This window comes from Protomyctophum bolini, assembly GCF_963924005.1.
Source record: "Protomyctophum bolini genome assembly, chromosome: 23".
Lineage (NCBI taxonomy): Eukaryota > Metazoa > Chordata > Actinopteri > Myctophiformes > Myctophidae > Protomyctophum > Protomyctophum bolini.
This window is the reverse complement of record NC_137884.1, coordinates 25,253,283-25,265,950: the sequence shown is the minus strand read 5'-3', so window position 1 is coordinate 25,265,950 and position 12,668 is coordinate 25,253,283. Positions and strand designations below refer to the sequence as shown.

Sequence of the window (12,668 nt, the reverse complement as noted above, 5' to 3'; positions counted from 1 at the left end):
TAATAATGATTCATATTTGGTTCATTATGCATCTATTGTTCAAAGACATTTGTATGACTTTGGAACTTTGCGACTATAGTATGATAAGGCTTGGATTGATTTATACTTTGCAAAATATAGGCACGGTGGCCCAGATTTATACAAAACGTTAAAAGCATAACCCAGATGAGCCCCACGGCTTGTTTCCGTTAAGGTCCTGTGTATTCAATTCATCCATTGAGGTATTTATTTCACAGTATAAGAATGGGTACATTTCAAACAAAAGCACAAGTCAATACAAAAACTGTTACTTGGTGGACGACCCTGATTAACACAACAGGATTTTAATACATGTATTCATTAAAAAATAAATAAAATGGGGTGTTAAGTAAATTCAGAGATACATTTGTGCCCTGATCATAAAGGCACACAAGCTGCAACACAAGTGATCTGAACTAGTACTATGGCTTAGTGTAAACGAACTGTTTATGCAAAACAAAACAATACATAAATGCATTAAATAAATAGATCACTGAATATCTCCCACAGACAGAGCCTGTACAAAGTCACATTGTCATCAAAATCTGTGAAAAATAATCTGGATTATTTTGAGATACGGATTATATCTGCATCTCCATCCATCATGATCTCCATGTATTAACTATTCATGTTTAAATCGGGACTCACTCGTTTTTAAATTTAACAGTCTTTGTCGCCCTCATGTGGACAAACTGAGAAACCACTTGCAGTCGTTTTTGTCCAACGTCCATAACCAGTTTTCACTCAATTGTAACTTGTAAATGATGCAATATGTTAATTTACAATGCTAGTTAGTTAGGTGTTTAGGTGTTAATGCTATGGAACTCATGTTACAATGCTAGGTAGTTAGGTGGATAGATAGATAGATAGATAGATAGATAGATAGATAGATAGATAGATAGATAGATAGATAGATAGATAGAATACTTTATTGGCAGTTTAAGACAATTACAGAAAGTGACATTTAAAAAAAACGCCAAATGGACTTGCTTGTTTCCATTGTTGTCCACCTTGTAACATGAAACTATAACACAAACATACTGTACAAACAAAAACAACCATGAAACGAATAAAAAAATTACTTTGTATATATAAGGCTGGGAGCCATACATAATTAATTATAGGACAAGAGGTACCCTAAGAGAAGAGACCAGAGCATGGGAGATGGGCTATCCAGGGTCGGAAGCTAACTATGACCAGTTAGTGTGCAGGTGGAGCCATGATTTTAAGGTCTTTCCTAAATCTTGAAAGAGAATTTAAGGATTTCAGGGCTGGAGGGAGTGCATTCCATAATGTGTCCACCATAATGGCAACCATCAGCCTCCATCCTGGACTGGTCCCTGTGAATGCTTATTCTCCACCAACATGGCAACCCCCAGCCTCCATCCTGGTCTCTGTGAATGCTTATTCTCCACCAACATGGCAACCCCCAGCCTCCATCCTGGTCCCTGTGAATGCCCGGACCTTCAGTGAGGAAGTAAGTAGAAACTAAAAACAAATGCCTCCACTTTGGGGTTCGATTGGTTCTGGAGGAGAGACGATGCTCCTCACACACACACCACCGCACCGCACGATGATGCAACACAACACACACAACACACACGCACTGATACTCTCTCACGCACACACACAACAACAACACTGGGTGTCTAGTGCTAAAACATGGCGCCGGGCAGGCTTTTTCCTGCACTTGTTGTATCATTTATGCTGCTCGATGCTAATGCTAACAGCTAGCAGGCAGCGCTGTGTGTCAGTGTGTGTGTGTGTGTGTGTGTGTGTGTGTGTGTGTGTGTCAAAACAAGGCAAGATTTCACTGAAAAATATTAGTTAGTTCTTAAACAAATATTATTAGTTATTCTTAAATATTTTCCTAGTTATCAAAATGACCCACCGACATTATTTGCTTTATTTTGGTGGACTGTGGACCCCCCTTCCCGGCCATTTGTAATATGGGAATGTATACTGTAACAGGGGTCCTTGAGGGAGTTCCAGGGGGTCCACAGCTAAATGATAGTTAGGAAACCAAATGGGGTCTGTAACTCTGACTTGTACAAATGGACCCGCATTTATTTTACAATATAAATTGGGGGTCCCAGAGATAGAAATGCCATTAAATCCGTATAGACTAATCAATGCATGTCAAACTGGGGGTCCTTGAAATTAAACGGGCTGAGAATCTCTGCTAGAGCTGTAAAAATCTTATGGGGGCATATCTGGCATATCTTTTCAAATGGGGGTCTGTGGGGGTAATTATGGTCAATTTGGGGTCACTGACATGAAAAAGTTTGGGAACCACTAGTAATAGTAGTAGTAGTAATAAAGATATTATTATTAAAGTGTTGGGGGACCATCATCACCCATTAATCCCCGACTTTAACAGCCAGGAAGAGAATGGGCACCTGCTTGAATGAATGAATGATTGATTGATTGATTGTATTAATGTCTGTAGAATGGAGCACAGTTTTTCAAGTTTCACGTTTATTTGGTCATTTAAAAGGAGATAAAAAATACACATTTATAGCCTACATGTTTTTGTGTTTCTTTTCCTTCATAATGTATTTTTTTTTACCAAAAAGGAGTAATAATAATATAACTTTATTTGTATAGCACCTTTCATGACATGAAATGCAGTTCAAAGTGCTTTACAGAGCAATGGAGAAAGAAAAAAGAAAAGCAAGGCATAAAACATTACAATAATAGCAGTAATGCAATACAGTTGAGGACAAAACATTTAAAAGATCAATTAAAAGCAACAGTAGTGGGTCTTGAGCTGTGCTTTAAAAGTGTCTACAGAGGCTGCCTGTCGAAGGTACAGTGGGAGTTTGTTCCACGCTTCTTTAGTTTCCTTTTCTTTTAGTCAGCTTATGATGTCTATACCCTGTTAATATTTAAATCTATCGAAGGTAAGAAATATACAACAAAACAAACAGAACAAGAGACAGACAGACGAAACAAAACAGACCAAAAAAAACCCCCAGAAACAAATGAACAAATCACAAGAAACACAAAAAGAAAAACAAGTCAAGTTCAACTCAGCACAGTTCAATACAAGGTCTGCTTAAACTCAGCACAGTTCAATACAAGGTCTGCTTAGAAGGTAAAACCCCAGAAAAGCATCGCAGTCTCAATTCTCCAGACTCCACCTCCATGGAAAAAAACGGCCTTCCCAAGGCCGGGACGTTGCTGTTCGGCCTATAGTATACGGCCTTCCCAAGGCCGGGACGTTGCTGCTCGGCCTATAGTATACGGCCTTCCCAAGGCCGGGACGTTGCTGGTTCCCTGGGAAACCAGCGAGGTTTCGGCCTATATAGTATACGGCCTTCCCAAGGCCGGGACGTTGCTGCTCGGCCTATAGTATACAGCCTTCCCAAGGCCGGGACGTTGCTGGTTCCCTGGGAAACCAGCGAGGTTTCGGCCTATATAGTATACGGCCTTCCCAAGGCCGGGACGTTGCTGCTCGGCCTATAGTATACGGCCTTCCCAAGGCCGGGACGTTGCTGGTTCCCTGGGAAACCAGCGAGGTTTCGGCCTATATAGTATACGGCCTTCCCAAGGCCGGGACGTTGCTGCTCGGCCTATAGTATACGGCCTTCCCAAGGCCGGGACGTTGCTGGTTCCCTGGGAAACCAGCGAGGTTTCGGCCTATATAGTATACGGCCTTCCCAAGGCCGGGACGTTGCTGCTCGGCCTATAGAATACGGCCTTCCCAAGGCCGGGACGTTGCTGGTTCCCTGGGAAACCAGCGAGGTTTCGGCCTATATAGTATACGGCCTTCCCAAGGCCGGGACGTTGCTGCTCGGCCTATAGTATACGGCCTTCCCAAGGCCGGGACGTTGCTGGTTCCCTGGGGCAACAAAAAATGGCAACAAATAATTCAGGATTTCAATTCAAATATAGCCTAAAATAGCTGCTCTACAAGCTCAAAACGTGTTGCAGTGTGACACGTTTTGAGCTTGTAGATCTGCTATTTTTGCAGTAATATGCAATGTGGCCCTCTGGAGTGAATATGGAAATATAGTGGCTCTCTCCATCGTCAAAGATGCCCAGCCCTGCATTATGTCATACATGAGCTGTTATAGTGTTCACATAAGAATTATAAACTGTCTGGTGTGTTCACATAAGAATTAAAAACTGTCTGGTGTGTTCACATAAGAATTAAAAACTGTCTGGTGTGTTCACATAAGAATTAAAAACTGTCTGGTGTGTTCACATAAGAATTAAAAACTGTCTGGGGTGTTCACATAAGAATGATACACTTTTTTTGTAATTATTTGTTTGGTCCAAAATATTGTGTTTGTTGTCATGATTTGTCATGACAAGAGTTGGCTTTGTCTGCGGTGTAAACTAGTGATGCACTGAATATTCGGCCGCAGAAAATATTCGGCAGAAAATGAATTTTCCTATTCGGTTTCAGCCCGAAAATATATCACCGAATAGTGTATGAAATTAATGCATTCAAAAGAGATGAATAAATGTTTTATGGACCCATAATAGTGATTATTATTTAAGTAAAGTTTTGCCATAACCATGGCTAACCATCAAAAAATATATATTATACTAATCATATTCGGTATTCAGTTTTCGGCCAAGAATTTCCCTTTCGGTGCATCCCTAGTGTAAACGTCTTTAAATAAGTACTAATCTGACTGTGATTGTGATCCTCAGAGCGAGCGGAGGACGGGGCGGACGCACCATGAGCCGCCAGGCGCCGGAAGAGGACCTGGATGCAGTCAACCCCGTCACGCTGAGTCAGGATGTCAACCCCGTCACGCTGAGTCAGGATGTCAACCCCGTCACGCTGAGCCAGGATGTCAACCCCGTCACGCTGAGTCAGGATGTCAACCCTGTCACCACCCTGAACCAGGATGTCAACCCTGTCACCACCCTGAACCAGGATGTCAACCCTGTCACCACCCTGAACCAGGATGTCAACCCTGTCACCACCCTGAACCAGGATGTCAACCCTGTCACCACCCTGAACCAGGATGTCAACCCTGTCACCACCCTGAGCCAGGATGACAACCCTGTCACCACCCTGAACCAGGATGTCAACCCTGTCACCACCCTGAACCAGGATGTCAACCCTGTCACGCTGAGCCAGGATGTCAACCCTGTCACCACCCTGAACCAGGATGACAACCCTGTCACCACCCTGAACCAGGATGACAACCCTGTCACCACCCTGAGTCATGATGTCAACCCTGTCACCACCCTGAACCAGGATGTCAACCCTGTCACCCTGAACCAGGATGTCAACCCTGTCACGCTGAGCCAGGATGTCAACCCTGTCACCACCCTGAACCAGGATGACAACCCTGTCACCCTGAGCCAGGTCACCGACCATGGTGATATTGTCACCCTCACCCAGGACACTGATGGCAGCATCATACTGCACTGCCCTGCCAATGGTGGGTATATACGCACGCACGTGCGTGCACACACATGCACTTCACGCACGCACACACGCAAGCGCACACACACACACGCACACACACACACACACACACACACACACATACACACACACACACACACACACACACACACACACACACACACACACACACACATACACAACAGTGAACGCGGTGCTCCGCGTTGAGCTTGTAGAGCAGTATATATATATATATATGTATAAAATTATAAATAGAACTTGTTAGTTACTTTCACATAATGAGAAAGAAGTTAATTTGTACAGTTCACCACACGACCAAATGCTATATTAAAACTCTGCAGTGATAAAAGCCCTTACTGATGAATTGCCACGCACTGCAATTGCAGAGGTTATAAAATCTGATAAGGCCTATTGATTGATTTATTGATCACTGGGGGTGATTGATTCCCTGCCCTCGGATTTGGAAAGCAAATATATGGACATATTTAATCCACCGGAGCATGCAGTTTGGGCTTTTCTTTTTCTTGTGGGATTAATCCGTTTTTGGACTCGGAAAGGCTATATTTCATCCGATCCAACTATGTTGTATGTTGTTTCCTCATCAAGCCTTTATTATTAGGCTATTGTGTGTGTGGCGTCCGCATGCATGTGATCAATATCCATTATTAGAAATGAATTGATTCAGCATGAAGACCAAAGCCTTCTGAATAAATATACGCATGCCTTGATCGCGGCTACGCCATCATAGGAGTAGACGTGGACATGAGCGGAGTTTATGCGACCAACGGCCGTCAACGTCAAGTTCACGGCCATGGCCACGAACTGCCACGTCTACTGGGAACTATACGTGGGAATCCTCGTAATTGCCTGCACGCTCAGCGTTAAGTGTGTGTGTGTGTGTGTGTGTGTGTGTGCGTGCGCGCGTGTGCGTGTGTAGATGATGAGGACTCCTCTCCCCTCCAGAAGAGGTTGCGTCTCAGCACAGCAGATGAGGACCATTCTGCTCAGTTCACTGTAGTCACTCTACCAGGTGAGAGAGAGACGCACACACGCACGCACACACACTGCACAGATGCACGCATGCACGCACACTGCACAGATGCACGCACGCACGCACACTGCACAGATGCACGCACGCATATGATGTGACTACAACTCAACTGAACTGAACTACATCAATATGATTACGAATTCTATTTGATTGATTTGATGTGATCATTATAACATAATTAATAACATGATCACATGTTGTCATTCTCCTGGTTTCTGTCCTTTCTTTCTTTCTTTCTCTCGTAGTGTCGGAGAACGACGAGAGCTTCGAGGTGACGATGACGGCCACGGCAGACGGTGACATCACAGAGGAGGGCGTGGCCGGTGACATCACAGAGGAGGGCGTGGCTCATATTCAGGTACGGTGACATCACAGAGGAGGGCGTGGCCGGTGACATCACAGAGGGGGGCGTGGCTCATATTCAGGTACGGTGACATCGGGTCCGCGGTGGGCCGTCCAACACATGATCTCTTCTTAGAATTGGACGGGATGATTTAGATCAAGAGTTATTCACGTTTTAAGATTTTCAAACTTGTCGGCTAAAATGGGGGGGGGGGGGGGGACATTTTCTTTTTTTTATAACTTAAAATTTTATTGGTTTTCAAGACAAGACAGAAAAAACGAACTTACAATACATATAACACCACAGACGTACAAAAAAATTAATAAAAATTAAAAAAACAGGCATCGACATTGCGTTTCAAAATGTTACACACATTTTTCTAGGCATTTACAATTGTCTCTCATTCCCCTATACCCTTAAATATTGTCCATTTATAAAAAAAAAATCTTCCTGTAGCCTCAGACGGTGTGTCAGTTTCTCCATAAAATGTATCTCCTGAATCAAGTCCTCCACATTGTCCCTGTGTTGGAGGTTCCATCTGAATCAAGTCCTCCACATTGTCCCTGTGTCGGAGGTTCCATCTGAATCAAGTCCTCCACATTGTCCCTGTGTCGGAGGTTCCATCTGAATCAAGTCCTCCACATTGTCCCTGTGTCGGAGGTTCCATCTGAATCAAGTCCTCCACATTGTCCCTGTGTCGGAGGTTCCATCTGAATCAAGTCCTCCACATTGTCCCTGTGTCGGAGGTTCCATCTGAATCAAGTCCTCCACATTGTCCCTGTGTTGGAGGTTCCATCTGAATCAAGTCCTCCACATTGTCCCTGTGTTGGAGGTTCCATCTGAATCAAGTCCTCCACATTGTCCCTGTGTTGGAGGTTCCATCTGAATCAAGTCCTCCACATTGTCCCTGTGTCGGAGGTTCCATCTGAATCAAGTCCTCCACATTGTCCCTGTGTTGGAGGTTCCATCTGTCCCCATTTTCTTGTGATGGCTTTCTTTGCTGCCGCCAGTAAAATGTTCACCAAATATCTATCCTCTCCTCGAATCTTCCTAAATACAAAACATCACACTTCATATAGGCACCTCATATCCCAATATCTTTTGTATCTGCTCATGTATCATTTTTTTGGGGGGGGGGGACATTTTCGATGACGTCCCACCGGAAATTAACATCCAGTGTTGCGCAACAGGCGCTCCCAGCCTGTGGAGCAACAGGCCCAGCCTGTGGAGCAACAGGCCCAGCCTGTGGAGCAACAGGCGCTCCCAGCCTGTGGAGCAACAGGCCCAGCCTGTGGAGCAACAGGCCCAGCCTGTGGAGCAACAGGCGCTCCCAGCCTGTGGCGCGATGCGATCGGCTTTGATATCAATGATCTGATAATCTCCGTGCTTTCTGATCAATCTCCGTCCTGAGCGCTGGGCGTTACTAATTGAATACATACTCCGTCCTGAGCGCTCAGTGTTTTAATGTGTGTTTTGTAATAATAATTAAAATCTACAAAGTAACTAAAGCTTTCCAAATGAATGTAGTGGCGTAAAAGTACAATTTGCGTGTGCGTGCGTGTGCGTGCGTGTGTGTGTGTGTGCGTGTGTGTGTGTGTGTGTGTGTGCATGTGCAGATCTTGCAGGAGGAGGATGAAGGCTCTCTGTCGCCCCCTCATGGTCATAACGATGAAGTGATTCCAGTCAGTCAGGCCTGGTTCACTACCAAAGAGGACAAAGACACGCTGGCCAATAAAGGTACTGCACGTGCACACACACACACACACACACAAACACACACACACACACACACACACACACACACACACACACACACACACACACAGTGGGACGTGCCTCGAGGACCTCCCTAGGGAGACGCCCGAGAGGCATCCTAACCAGATGCCTCGAACCACCAGCTTCACAATGTCTCTCTCTCTCTCTCTCTCTCTCTCTCTCTCTCTCTCTCTCTAGGTCATAAATGGAAGCAGGGCATGTGGTCTAAAGAAGAGATTGACCTGCTCATGAGCAACATTGAGAGATATGTGAAGGTAAATGTCTCTCTCTCTATCTATATATTTATCTTTATATTGCATTATAAATGCAGTTGTCATGTCATGTCATGACGATGTGTGCGATGATAAGAGCGCCCCTCACTTCACACGGGTGTGATTTCTTTGCGTGCGTGCGTGTGCGTCTGTGCGTGTCCGTCCGTGTGTGTCTGTGTGTGTGTGTGTGTGCGTGTGCGTGCGTGTCCGTCCGTGTGTGTCTGTCCGTGTGTGTGTGTGTGTGTGTGTGTGTGTGTGTGTGTCTGTCCGTGTGTGTGTGTGTGTGTGTGTGTGTGTGTGTGTGTGTGTGTGTGTGCTCCAGGGTCGAGGCATGGAGGATCCCGCTGAGATCATCTTCGAGATGTCGAAGGAGGAGAGGAAGGACTTCTATCGCAGCGTGGCGTGGGGTTTGAACCGGCCGCTGTTCGCCGTCTACCGCAGAGTGCTGCGCATGTACGACAACCGCAACCACGTGGGCAAGTATGTACCGTCCCTGTCCTCACACCCTAAACACTAACCACGTGGGCAAGTATGTACCGTCCTCACACCCTAAACACTAACCATGTGGGCAAGTATGTACCGTACTGTCCTCACACCCTAAACACTAACCATGTGGGCAAGTATGTACCGTCCTCACACCCTAAACACCAATGTGTGTGGGTGTGTGTGTGTGTGTGTGTGTGTGTGTGTGTGTGTGTGTCTTCATATATAAACTAAAGGTAGTAAAATCTAATGATTTATTCCTGTGTTCATATTAAAGGTACACGCCTCAGGAGATAGAGAAACTAAAAGCGTGAGTACGAATCTGTACACGTCCATAAATCAAAAAGAAAAATGTGGCACGCAAACGTCTTTACCCTTTGTGTGCGTGTGTGTGTGTGTGCGTGTGTGTGTGTGTGCGTGTGTGTGTGTGCGTGCGCAGCCTCAGACAGAAGCACGGTAACGACTGGGCTACTATCGGAGCAGCTCTGGGCCGAAGCGCGTCGTCCGTCAAAGACCGCTGTCGACTGATGAAGGACACGTGTAACACAGGTAACAGAAACACGTGTAACACAGGTAACAGAAACACGTGTAACACAGGTAACAGAAACACGTGTAACAGACTCTTCTCCCTTCTCTAAAACACCCTGGACAACGCTCCACACGTCCCAGACTCTTCTCCCTTCTCTAAAACACCCTGGACAACGCTCCACACGTCCTAGACTCTCCTCCCTTCTCAAAACACCCTGGACAACGCTCCACACGTCCCAGACTCTTCTCCCTTCTCTAAAACACCCTGGACAACGCTCCACACGTCCCAGACTCTCCTCCCTTCTCTAAAATACCCTGGACAACGCTCCACACGTCCCAGACTCTCCTCCCTTCTCTAAAATACCCTGGACAACGCTCCACACGTCCCAGACTCTCCTCCCTTCTCTAAAACACCCTGGACAACGCTCCACACATCCCAGACTCTTCTCCCTTCTCTAAAACACCCTGGACAACACTCCACACGTCCCAGACTCTTCTCCCTTCTCTAAAACACCCTGGACAACGCTCCACACGTCCCAGACTCTTCTCCCTTCTCTAGAACACCCTGGACAACGCTCCACACGTCCCAGACTCTTCTCCCTTCTCTAAAGCACCCTGGACAACGCTCCACACGTCCCAGACTCTTCTCCCTTCTCTAAAACACCCTGGACAACGCTCCACACGTCCCAGACTCTTCTCCCTTCTCTAAAACACCCTGGACCACGCTCCACACGTCCCAGACTCTTCTCCCTTCTCTAAAACACCCTGGACAACGCTCCACACTCATTCATTCATAATGTCTCTCTCTCTCTCAGGTAAGTGGAGCGAGGCGGAGGAACAGCGCCTCTCGGAGGTGGTCTATGAGATGGCGGGCGTGTCTGCGGGCGTGGCGGTCACGGGGGGCGTGTCCTGGGCCACGGTGGCGGAGCAGGTCCGCACGCGCTCAGAGAAGCAGTGTCGCTCCAAGTGGCTCAACTACCTGAACTGGAAACACAGCGGAGGAACCGATTGGACCAAGGACGATGACATCAGCCTCGTACGCAGGTGTGTGTGCGCGTGTGTGTGTATGTGTGTGTGTGCGTGTGCGATCCTGTCTATAGGCGTGGTTTAGACCAGTGGTTCCCAAAGTGGGGTCGGGGACCCCCAGGGGTCCTTGAGGGAGTTCCAGGGGGTCCCCAGCTAAATAGTTAAACAACTAGTTTACTAGTCGACTGGTAAACTATAGGCAACTAGTAAACATGACTAGAAGTGAATGCACTACGTTCGCACTACCCACAAAAAGCGGCCCTGCACACACACACACACACACACACACACACACACACACACACACACACACACACACACACACACACACACACACACACACACACACACACACATATACACACACACACACACACACACACACACACACACACACACACACACACACACACACACACACAGATGGTGATGTCACGTGCCCGACCAACCAACCAACCAACCGACAAACACACAAACTTGACGGGAAATGTATGTGTGTGTGTGTGTGTCTGTGTGTGTGTGTGTGTGCGTGCGTTCAGGATCTCCGACGTGGAAGTGGATGAGGAGAATGAGCTGAAGTGGGAGGAGCTAGCGGGGGGGTGGAGCTCCGTGCGCTCTCCTCAGTGGCTGAGGTCCAAGTGGTGGAGCATCAAGAGACAAGTATCCAATCACAAGGAGATCCCCTTCACAGGTACACGCCCACTATGCCTGTGGCACACCAGTGGTTCCCAGAGTCAAATGGAACCAAATAGACCCTAACAGGTCCATTTGGTTCCATTTGTACAATCTCAGAGTTAAATTAACATTGATTTTACAATATAAATTGGGGGTCCCAGAGATAGAAATGCCATTAAATGGGGGGTCCGTAGACTAATGCATGTCAAACTGGGGGTCCTTGAAATTAAACGGGTTGAGAATCACTGCTAGAGACGTAAAAATCTTCTCTTATGGAGGGGTCCCTGGCATATCTCTTCAAATGAGGGTCCCTGGCATATCTCTTCAAATGGGGGTCCCTGGCATGTCTCTTCAAATGAGGGTCCCTGGCATGTCTCTTCAAATGAGGGTCCCTGGCATGTCTCTTCAAATGGGGGTCCCTGGCATATCTCTTCAAATGGGGGTCCCTGGCATATCTCTACATATGAGGGTCCCTGGCATGTCTCTTCAAATGGGGGTCCCTGGCATATCTCTTCAAATGGGGGTCCCTGGCATATCTCTTCAAATGAGGGTCCCTGGCATATCTCTTCAAATGGGGGTCCCTGGCATATCTCTTCAAATGGGGGTCCCTGGCATATCTCTTCAAATGGGGGTCCCTGGCATATCTCTTCAAATGAGGGTCCCTGGCATATCTCTTCAAATGGGGGTCCCTGGCATATCTCTTCAAATGGGGGTCCCTGGCATATCTCTTCAAATGGGGGTCCCTGGCATATCTCTTCAAATGGGGGTCCCTGGCATATCTCTTCAAATGGGGGTCCCTGGCATATCTCTTCAAATGGGGGTCCCTGGCATATCTCTTCAAATGGGGGTCCCTGGCATATCTCTTCAAATGGGGGTCCCTGGCATATCTCTTCAAATGGGGGTCCCTGGCATATCTCTTCACTCTGTAACGTGATGTCACTCCAAGTTTTAGTCATAGTCTTTTAAATTTTGTGTGTGTGTGTGTGTGTGTGTGTGTTTGTGCATGTGCGTGCGTGCACGTGTGTGTGTGTGTGTGTGTGCGCGTGTGTGCGTGTGCGTGTGTGTGCGCGAGCATGTGTGTGCGTGTGTGTGTGCGCGCGCATGTGTGTGTGTGCGTGCACA

General features: G+C 46.8%; 1 protein-coding gene across 2 annotated transcripts in view; it reads left to right on the top strand.

The window, feature by feature from the left end:
- Positions 1 to 1,448: 1,448 nt before the first annotated feature.
- Positions 1,449 to 12,668, top strand: part of dmtf1 (cyclin D binding myb-like transcription factor 1) — a 17,835-nt gene continuing 6,615 nt past the window's right edge. For both annotated transcript variants that reach the window (XR_013963590.1, XM_080757633.1), the window contains exons 1-11: positions 1,449 to 1,495; positions 4,684 to 5,426; positions 6,351 to 6,443; positions 6,710 to 6,822; positions 8,424 to 8,544; positions 8,761 to 8,837; positions 9,157 to 9,314; positions 9,595 to 9,627; positions 9,757 to 9,866; positions 10,661 to 10,889; positions 11,411 to 11,562. Coding sequence is in view for 1 of the 2 variants with exons in the window: in XM_080757633.1 (XP_080613759.1) it covers positions 1,473 to 1,495; positions 4,684 to 5,426; positions 6,351 to 6,443; positions 6,710 to 6,822; positions 8,424 to 8,544; positions 8,761 to 8,837; positions 9,157 to 9,314; positions 9,595 to 9,627; positions 9,757 to 9,866; positions 10,661 to 10,889; positions 11,411 to 11,562 (1,852 nt within the window). In the remaining variant the exon portion in view is untranslated. The remainder of the gene's footprint in view (positions 1,496 to 4,683; positions 5,427 to 6,350; positions 6,444 to 6,709; positions 6,823 to 8,423; positions 8,545 to 8,760; positions 8,838 to 9,156; positions 9,315 to 9,594; positions 9,628 to 9,756; positions 9,867 to 10,660; positions 10,890 to 11,410; positions 11,563 to 12,668) is intronic.